The following is a 10,000-nucleotide window of genomic DNA, read 5'->3' on the forward strand; positions in this document are numbered from 1 at the left end:
TGATGACCTGTCGTACAGAACTTGTAAGTCGCTTTGGATAAAAGCGTCAGCTAAATGACTAAATGTAAATGTAAAATGATGGTTATGACACTATGACCTCATGGTTATGACACTAGTATGACCTCAAGGTTATGACACTAGTATGACCTCATGGTTATGACACTATGACCTCATGGTTATGACACTAGTATGACCTCATGGTTATGACACTAGTATGACCTCATGGTTATGACACTATGACCTCATGGTTATGACACTATGACCTCATGGTTATGACACTAGTATGACCTCATGGTTATGACACTATGACCTCATGGTTATGACACTATGACCTCATGGTTATGACACTATGACCTCATGGTTATGACACTATGACCTCATGGTTATGACACTATGACCTCATGGTTATGACACTATGACCTCATGGTTATGACACTATGACCTCATGGTTATGACACTATGACCTCATGGTTATGACACTATGACCTCATGGTTATGACCTCATAGTAGGGCTGGGCGATTAATTGATATTATCGATTAATTTGAATTAATGATTTAGGATGATTTTGAACATTTTTAATCGATTTTAAGAGTCACCTTTTATTTTACAAAAAGTGATGTTTGGTGAAAGTTCGATTTGCACTTTATTAATCCCAATAGGGACATTCATCTTGGTTTGATACTTTTTTTGTGTCAAATAAAAACAAAGTTTTTATTTTTATTTTTTTTAGCTCTCAAAGATAAATAAATATAAAAAATTAAATTAAAATCAGGGATTTTATTTTTAGGCCATATCGCCCAGACCCTACCTCATAGTTATGACACTAGTATGACCTCATAGTTATGACACTAGTATGACCTCATAGTTATGACACTAGTATGACCTCATAGTTATGACACTAGTTATGACCCTCATAGTTATGACACTATGACCTCATAGTTATGACACTATGACCTCATGGTTATGACACTATGACCTCATGGTTATGACACTATGACCTCATAGTTGGGGCGACAGTGGCTCAGGAGGTAGAGCAGTCGTCTGGTAATCAGAAGGTTCCCGGTTCGACTCCCACTCCCCTAACTGCTCCTGATGAGCAGGTTGGCACCTTGCATGGTCGCCTCCGCCGTCGGTGTCGGGTCAAATGTGAGGAACAAAATTGTAAAGCGCTTTGGATAAAAGCTGTTATATAAAAGCACCTTTTACCTTTTATATTAGTTACAGTATGACACAGTCCTCCACCTCACTCAGAGAGTGTGTGTTTGTCAGATCGCTAGTTATCACACACACACACACACCCCCCCCCCCCCCCCCTCACTCAGCCTGTGTGTTCCTCAGATCTCCACAAGATGCACACCACCCAGAACCCCAGCGGCCTGACCGCCCTCAGGATGGACTTCATCCGCGTGGTCTGCAGCCACGAGCATTACGTCATCCTGAACCTGCCCTGCTCCACGCTCAGCCCCCCCCGCCTCGCCTCGCCCTCCACCTCCTCCACCACCTCCCAGGTACTGCCCCCCCCCTCAGCCCCCCCGCCTCGCCCTCCCCCTCCACCACCTCCCAGGTACTGCCCCCCCCCCTCAGCCCCCCCGCCTCGCCCTCGCCCTCCACCTCCTCCACCACCTCCCAGGTACTGCCCCCCCCTCAGCCCCCCCGCCTCGCCCTCGCCCTCCACCTCCTCCACCACCTCCCAGGTACTGCCCCCCCTCAGCCCCCCCCGCCTCGCCCTCGCCCCTCCACCTCCTCCCAGGTACTGGGCTGGGACATGCGGCATGGTCATGCTGGACCTACAAAAGGCCTTCGACACTGTCAATCACTCCATTCTGATTGACAAACTAAAAGCAATTGGTTTTGATAGTGTATCAGTGAGCTGGATACAATCCTACCTGGAGGGGAGGGAACAGATGGTGGAGGTAAACGGTACCCTACCCCCCCCCCCCCCCCACCCCCCCCCTCCCAGTGAGCTGTGGTGTTCCACAAGGAAGCATACTAGGTCCGCTACTGTTCCTATTTTATGCAAATGACATGTCGTCAGCTTGTGACTGCAACTTGTTCCTGTTTGCGGACGACTCAGCCCTGCTGGTCTCTGACAAGAACAAGTTACAGGTTGAAAAAAACCCTCAGCTCAGAACTAGGCAGAATCTGCATATGGCTCGCTGATAACAAACTATCATTACACATGGGCAAAACAGAGTCCATTCTCTAGTCTTCGGTTCAAATAACAAACTCAGCAAGACCGACGGCTTCTCAGTTACAGTGGGTGACAATATTGTCACAAGGAAAGATGAAATTACCTACCTGGTTCCATCCTAGAGGCAAATCTCTCCTGTGACAAAATTCAATTCAATTCAAAAAACTTTATTAGTCCCGCAAGGGGCAATTTAAGGCATGATACGGCAAACAGCTGCATTTCTATACATTCAAGACAAAACAGGGACAAGAGACATACATGACACTTTCAAGGCACAAGAGACATGACACTATTAGAACTGGATCCCTACACTGTTGATCCGTCAGTCCAATAAATAAATAAATAAATAAATAAATAAATAAATAGATTCGGTCAGTATAAAAAAAATTTCATCCAATGTAATAAAAAAAGTCAACCAACAAACTCGATTCTTGTACCCACAGTTGCCCAAATAGTGCTAGGAATAGCAGTACATAGCCCCTTTAAGGTAAGTTAAGTTTTTACGGTTTTCTTTACTTCCATTTGAATGATGTTGCAGACAGAGGCCTCTTACAGGTTCCAGCTGATTGGTACAGTATGACCTGGACACCACAATGGGTCCAGAGCCTAAAGCCTTATCCAGTACAGACACAGTTGATAACAATACCACAGACAATGAGTGTGTTTTACACAACTTTTTATAATGGTATGTCTGTGCGTTTTTCCAAAATGGCCACTTGGAGTCTCAAAATACAAGATACAAGATTAATATATTGCCACACAACCAGGTCGGTGGTATTTGTGATCGGTACAGAGTGTATTGAAGCTTTACAGTACATAAAACTGGAACATAGCTACATTTAGCCCCCCCCCCCCCCCCCCCCCACCCTGGAGACCCTATGAGAAACAGCAGCAGTTACTGTAGGTCTCCTGAGTGAGAGGCCGTGTGGACGTCCAGTGTCGCCTCCTCCTCCTCACGCGTCTCCATGTGTCCTCAGAGCTCCGCCTTCTCCAGCGCGGCGCAGGACCAGGGCGTGGCCAGCATGTTCGAGCTGTCCCTCCCTTCCGCCAGCAGCACTTCCTGTCCGGGCTGCTGCCTCACGGAGCTGTCACTCATCCTGGAGCCGGACGGAGAGGGGTCGGTTATCAGCACACACACACACACACACACACACACACACACACACACACACACACACACACACACTCATACACACTCTCACACACACACACACACACACACACACACACACACACGCATACACACACACACACACGCACACACGCACACGCACACGCACACGCACACACATACACACACATACACACACACACTCATACACACACACACTCATACACACACACACAAACACACACACACACACACACACACACACACACACACTCATACACACACACACTCATACACACACACCTCAGCTAACGTTACACACGTTACATACATTGCTACCGTTAGCATTGATAGCTAACGCTAACTAACGTTGGCAACTATCGATACGTTTTCCACATCGACAGCTTTCTCTTCACATACCTTGATTTATAATCCCTGCCCTATTAGATACTTAGATATTTATATACATGGCATGACTGACTTAGATATATATATGTATTGTATATATGTATGGTATGACTTATATTTCTATATATATATATGTGACACTGACTTATATATTTATATATATATTTTATATATATATGTCCGCAGGGTGTTATATATTTATATATATATGTCCGCAGGGTGTTATATATTTATATATATATGTCCGCAGGGTGTTATATATTTATATATATATTTATATATATATATATATGTCCGCAGGGTGTTATATATTTATATATATATTTCTATATATATGTCCGCAGGGTGTTATATATTTGTATATATATTTATATATATATGTCCGCAGGGTGTTATATATTTTATATATATATGTCCGCAGGGTGTTATATATTTATATATATAATTTATATATATATGTCCGCAGGGTGTTATATATTTATATATATATATGTCCGCAGGGTGTTATATATTTATATATATATTTATATATATATATATGTCCGCAGGGTGTTATATATTTATATATATATGTCCGCAGGGTGTTATATATTTATATATATATTTATATATATATGTCCGCAGGGTGTTATATATATATAATATATATGTGCGCAGGGTGTTATATATTTATATATATATATATTTATATATATATGTCCGCAGGGTGTTATATATTTCTATATATATTTCTATATATATGTCCGCAGGGTGTTATATATTTATAATATATATATATGTCCGCAGGGTGTTATATATTTATATATATATATATGTCCGCAGGGTGTTATATATTTATATATATATATATTTATATATATATATGTCCGCAGGGTGTTATATATTTATATATATATGTCCGCAAGGTGTTATATATTTATATATATATTTATATATATATATGTCCGCAGGGTGTTATATATATATATATATGTCCGCAGGGTGTTATATATTTATATATATATATTTATATAATATATGTCCGCAGGGTGTTATATATTTATATATATATTTCTATATATATGTCCGCAGGGTGTTATATATTTATATATATATATGTCCGCAGGGTGTTATATATATATTTATATATATATGTCCGCAGGGTGTTATATATTTATATTATATATGTCCGCAGGGTGTTATATATTTATATATATATTTATATATATATGTCCGCGGGGTGTTATATATTTATATATATATGTCCGCAGGGTGTTATATATTTATATATATATTTATATATATATGTCCGCAGGGTGTTCTTCCTCCACAAGAAGGCATCAGTGCGCTCCACTCCCTGCTGTGCAGCCACGACGCAGACCCGCGCTACACAGACCCCCAGGTCAGAGGGCACATCGCTCAGCTCTACCTGCCACTCATCCCCATCGTCATGGAGACGCTGGCTCAGCTCCACGACTTCACCGGTGAGAAAAACAACGCCCTGCTGCGTCCTGAGAGGACCAGGAACACATCGCACTATATCACACTCCAGTAATCTGTCTGTGTGTGTGTGTCTCTCTCTCTCTCTCTCTCTCTGTGTGTGTGTGTGTCTCTGTGTGTGTGTGTGTGTGTGTGTATGTGTGTGTGTGTGTGTGTGTCTCTGTATGTGTGTGTGTGTGTGTCTCTCTGTGTGTGTGTGTGTGTGTGTGTGTCTCTGTGTGTGTCTCTCTCTCTCTGTGTGTGTGTCTCTGTGTGTGTGTCTCTCTCTGTGTGTGTGTGTGTGTGTGTGTGTGTCTCTCTCTCTGTGTGTGTCTCTCTCTCTGTGTGTGTGTGTGTGTGTGTGTCTCTCTCTCTCTGTGTGTCTCTCTCTCACTCTCTCTCTCTCTCTCTCTCCCTCCCTCTCTCTCCCCCCCTCTCTCTCTCTCTCTCTCTCTCTCTCTCCCTCTCTCTCTCCCCCTCTCCCTCTCTCTCCCTCTCTCTCCCCCTCCCCCCCTCTCCCCCCCCCCCCCCCCCTCTCCCCCCTCCTCCCCCCCTCTCTCTCTCTGCAGACCCCTCCCCCGCCCGGCTCCGTCACACCGCAGCTCTTCTCCCCGACGACAGCGACCCAGACGGCAGCAGCACCATCAGTCAGTCTGTTGCCATGGCGATCGCCGGCTCCCCGCTGCCCCACCCCAGAGCCAACCCCTTCGCTCTGCCCACCGTGGTGAGTGGTGACGCCCCCCCCTGGGTCCTAGAGCCCCCCTCACTAACCCCGTCAGGCAGGAAACGGATCATAATAATAATAACAATAGACCCATAATAATAATAACAATAGACACTCCTCCAGGTGTTTTCATTCTCCCCATGTTTCCTTTCACTTCTGAAGTACGCCGTCCCGCCTGCAGAGGGCGCTCTCTGTTCATGACTTCCTCTATGACCGTCCTTAACCATCCATTTTGTACTTACTGTGTGAACTAGAATGTATACTGAGTTACACTGGTCTTGTACAGGGGTGTAAAGTACTTGAGTAATTGTACTTTGTTACAATACTTAAGTACTGTTTTTGGGGGATTTGTACTTTACTCAAGTATTATTAGGTTTGTACTTTTACTCAATTACATTTCAGAGGGAAAAAAACATACTTTTTACTCCTTACATTTAAAAAGCAGACCTACAAGTACAAATCTCGCAGGTCCAACCATTTAATTAGTATATTTGTTTCTCTGGCCGAACTAACGTTAACATTATTAATCCTGCGGCAGCACTTTATTTAAAAACAGCCAATCAAATCCCCATCAATGGAAGATGAACCCGCCCATACCCATGCTGATTGGTCCTTGTGCAAGACTAGAAAGCGGGGATCTTTGATTAAACACCTGCTATCAGAAGAATAGACAATCGGAAAAAAGTGTTTTACTTTAAGTAAATTTTTAGTACTTAAGTACATTTCTCTGTCTCTCTCTCCCCCCCCCTCTCTCTCTCTCCCCTCTCCTCCTCTCTCCCCCCCCTCTCTCTCGCTGTCTCTCTCCTCTCCCTCCTCTCTCCTCTGTCTCTCTCTCTCTCTCCTCCCCCCCCCCTCTCTCTCTCCCCCCCCCTCTCTCTCTCTGTCTCTCTCTCCTCTCTCTCTCTCCTCTTTCTCTGTCTCTCCCCCCCCCCTCTCTCCCCCCCCTCTCTCTCCCCCCCCCTCTCTCTCTCTCCCCCCCTCTCTCTCTCTCCCCTCTCCTCCTCTCTCCCCCCCCCTCTCTCTCGCTGTCTCTCCTCTCCCTCCTCTCTCCTCTGTCTCTCTCTCTCTCTCCCCCCCCCTCTCTCTCTCTCTCCCCCCCCCTCTCTCTCTCTGTCTCTCTCTCCTCTCTCTCTCTCCTCTTTCTCTGTCTCTCCCCCCCCCTCTCTCCCCCCCCCTCTCTCTCTCCCCCCCCCTCTCTCTCTCTCTCCCCCCTCCCCCCCCCTCTCTCTCCCTGTCTCTCTCTCCCCCCCCCTCTCCTTCCCCCCCTCCCCTCCCCTCCCCCCCCTCCCCCCCCCCCCCCCCCCCCCCAGGCAGGGCGTCAGTGCAGCTCTCTCTCAGCAGAGTGCAGTAGAACTCTCCTGGTCTGCTTCCTCTGGGTTCTGAAGAACGCTGACGAGGTTCTGTTGGAGCGCTGGGTGTCGGACCTGTCAGTCCAGCAGATCAACCGTCTACTGGACCTGCTGCTGCTGTGTGTCTCCTGCTTCCAGTACAAGGTACTACACTACCCAGCATGCACCTCTGTGTCTCCTGCTTCCAGTACAAGGTACACTACACTACCCAGCATGCACCTCTGTGTCTCCTGCTTCCAGTACAAGGTACACTACACTACCCAGCATGCACCTCTGCTGGAGCCGGAGCCTGGCGCGTTCACACCGGGATTAATTGGTTCAGAACGTGACAAATCGGTGCTCAGCTGGCACCGGAAAATAGTTGGTTTTTCCTCGCGAACCGTGACATCATCAGTGGGCGTGTCATATTCTAGGCTGTGAAGACGAGTAAACGGGGGGAAAGTAGTGAGTCGGCATTGCACTCGACAATCCATTCAACAGGAAGCCATTTTGCGACTGCTCTCAAAATGAGATTAGATTTAAATGTATTGTTATGATACAGCACAAGTACAATACACCATCCAACCAGAGTGGATAAATGAATTAATGAAAAAACTGAACTTTTGGAACCAAGAGATTTTAACCTGTGACCATAGGATCCACCGCCAGCGGACTAACCAGTTGAGCTAATCAGTCGGATGTTAACTGTGAGTGACTAATCCATCATTTACACTTGTGCCAATTGTGTTTGTCCCTAATCTTTAGTATTGGCATTAATAAATCAGATGTCATGCTAATATGTCATGTTCTACAGTAGGACTTGATACCCATTAAAATAGTAATTCGAATAATAGAAGCCTACTTTGCTGGAACGATTAATTTCAAACGTATACAGTGCGTGTGTGCTTTTGTGTGTGCGCTCGCGCGTTGAGGCTCGCTAAGCCTTTCTCCACGCATTATTTTTACCTCCGCCTGAGTAACGCCCCCGTTGATGACTGAGACGGTGGAATGTTGGTTCTGCTTAAATGGGTGTAAACGCGGGCTGGTTCGCCAGAGAGCACCAAGGTTCAGAGGGTTCAGAACGGAGCTGGAGCTTGAACCGGAGCCCGGGCGGTGTAACAGGGCTATGAGTGTCCTGTAGTTTATAATACAAGGTACAAGACGCCACTAAGACACATACTACACAACATACTGTACACTAGCCCCTCTCGTGACTGTGCTGCACCGAGTGACTCCACAGTCACGTGCTCCTCAATAGGAAACCAACCTAGATTTACCCTGAAGAACTGGTCCTACCCGAACCGTTCGTTATACACATACTGTATCATCAGCATAGAGTCGTTTATAATACAAGGTATTCTTTGTTCCCTGTGCTGTGACTGTTTGTGTTTGTGGTGTTTATGTTTGTGGTGTTTGTGGTGTTTATGTTTGTGGTGCTTATGTTTGATGTGTTTGTGGTGGTGTTAAACCTCTTGATTCTTCAATCAATCAATCAATCAGATTTATTTATATAGCACATTTCACATGACGCGTGTCAACCAAAGTGCTGTACAGAGGTTAGATACACAAGATACATATGGACAACAATCACACTCCGTTTTATGGGAGGGCACACAGGAACACACAGGAAAACAGGGCATGAGTCAGTGAACGGGAAAGGCTAGTAGGTAGAAGTGGGTTTTGAGCCTAGATTTGAAGGAATCTTGTGATGCTTGTTTGTGGTGTTTGTGTTAACCCTCTTGGTTCTTGGTGTTTGTGGTGTTTGTGTTAACCCTCTTGGTTCTTGGTGTTTGTGGTGTTTGTGTTAACCCTCTTGGTTCTTGGTGTTTGTGGTGTTTGTGTTAACCCTCTTGGTTCTTGGTGTTTGTGGTGTTTGTGTTAACCCTCTTGGTGTTTGTGGGTTCTTGGTGTTTGTGGTGTTTGTGTTAACCCTCTTGGTTCTTGATGTTTGTGGTGTTTGTGTTAACCCTCTTGGTTCTTGATGTTTGTGGTGTTGGTGTTAACCCTCTTGGTTCTTGATGTTTGTGGTGTTTGTGTTAACCCTCTTGGTTCTTGGTGTTTGTGGTGTTTGTGTTAACCCTCTTGGTTCTTGATGCTCGTGGTGTTTGTGTTAACCCTCTTGGTTCTTGATGTTTGTGGTGTTTGTGGTGTTGGTGTTAACCCTCTTGGTTCTTGGTGTTTGTGGTGTTTGTGTTAACCCTCTTGGTTCTTGATGTTTGTGGTGTTTGTGTTAACCCTCTTGGTTCTTGGTGTTTGTGGTGTTTGTGTTAACCCTCTTGGTTCTTGGTGTTTGTGGTGTTTGTGGTGTTGGTGTTAACCCTCTTGGTTCTTGGTGTTTGTGTTAACCCTCTTGGTTCTTGGTGTTTGTGTTAACCCTCTTGGTTCTTGGTGTTTGTGGTGTTTGTGGTGTTGGTGTTAACCCTCTTGGTTCTTGGTGTTTGTGTTAACCCTCTTGGTTCTTGGTGTTTGTGGTGTTTGTGGTGTTGGTGTTAACCCTCTTGGTTCTTGGTGTTTGTGTTAACCCTCTTGGTTCTTGGTGTTTGTGGTGTTTGTGGTGTTTGTGGTGTTGGTGTTAACCCTCTTGGTTCTTGGTGTTTGTGGTGTTGGTGTTAACCCTCTTGGTTCTTGATGTTTGTGGTGTTGGTGTTAACCCTCTTGGTTCTTGATGTTTGTGGTGTTGGTGTTAACCCTCTTGGTTCTTGACCCTTGCGGCCGCAGGGGAAGAAGGCCCTGGAGAGGATCAACAGCCTGACCTTCAAGAAGTCTCAGGACATGAAGG

At 45.2% G+C, this 10,000-nt stretch overlaps 1 protein-coding gene across 1 annotated transcript in view; it reads left to right on the forward strand.

The window, feature by feature from the left end:
• dock6 (dedicator of cytokinesis 6) overlaps window positions 1–10,000 on the forward strand; it is a 141,104-nt gene that overhangs the window by 72,653 nt on the left and 58,451 nt on the right. Inside the window, 10 exon segments of the mRNA XM_084328304.1 lie at window positions 1,340–1,343; window positions 1,346–1,509; window positions 3,170–3,227; window positions 3,230–3,267; window positions 3,269–3,309; window positions 5,006–5,025; window positions 5,028–5,174; window positions 5,739–5,893; window positions 7,204–7,386; window positions 9,940–10,000. The exon segment at window positions 9,940–10,000 is cut by the window's right edge and continues 66 nt beyond it. Of these exon segments, the coding sequence (XP_084184430.1) occupies window positions 1,340–1,343; window positions 1,346–1,509; window positions 3,170–3,227; window positions 3,230–3,267; window positions 3,269–3,309; window positions 5,006–5,025; window positions 5,028–5,174; window positions 5,739–5,893; window positions 7,204–7,386; window positions 9,940–10,000 (871 nt within the window).

The sequence above is a fragment of the Notolepis coatsorum genome (genome assembly GCF_963971535.1).
Source record: "Notolepis coatsorum genome assembly, chromosome: 14".
NCBI lineage: Eukaryota > Metazoa > Chordata > Actinopteri > Aulopiformes > Paralepididae > Notolepis > Notolepis coatsorum.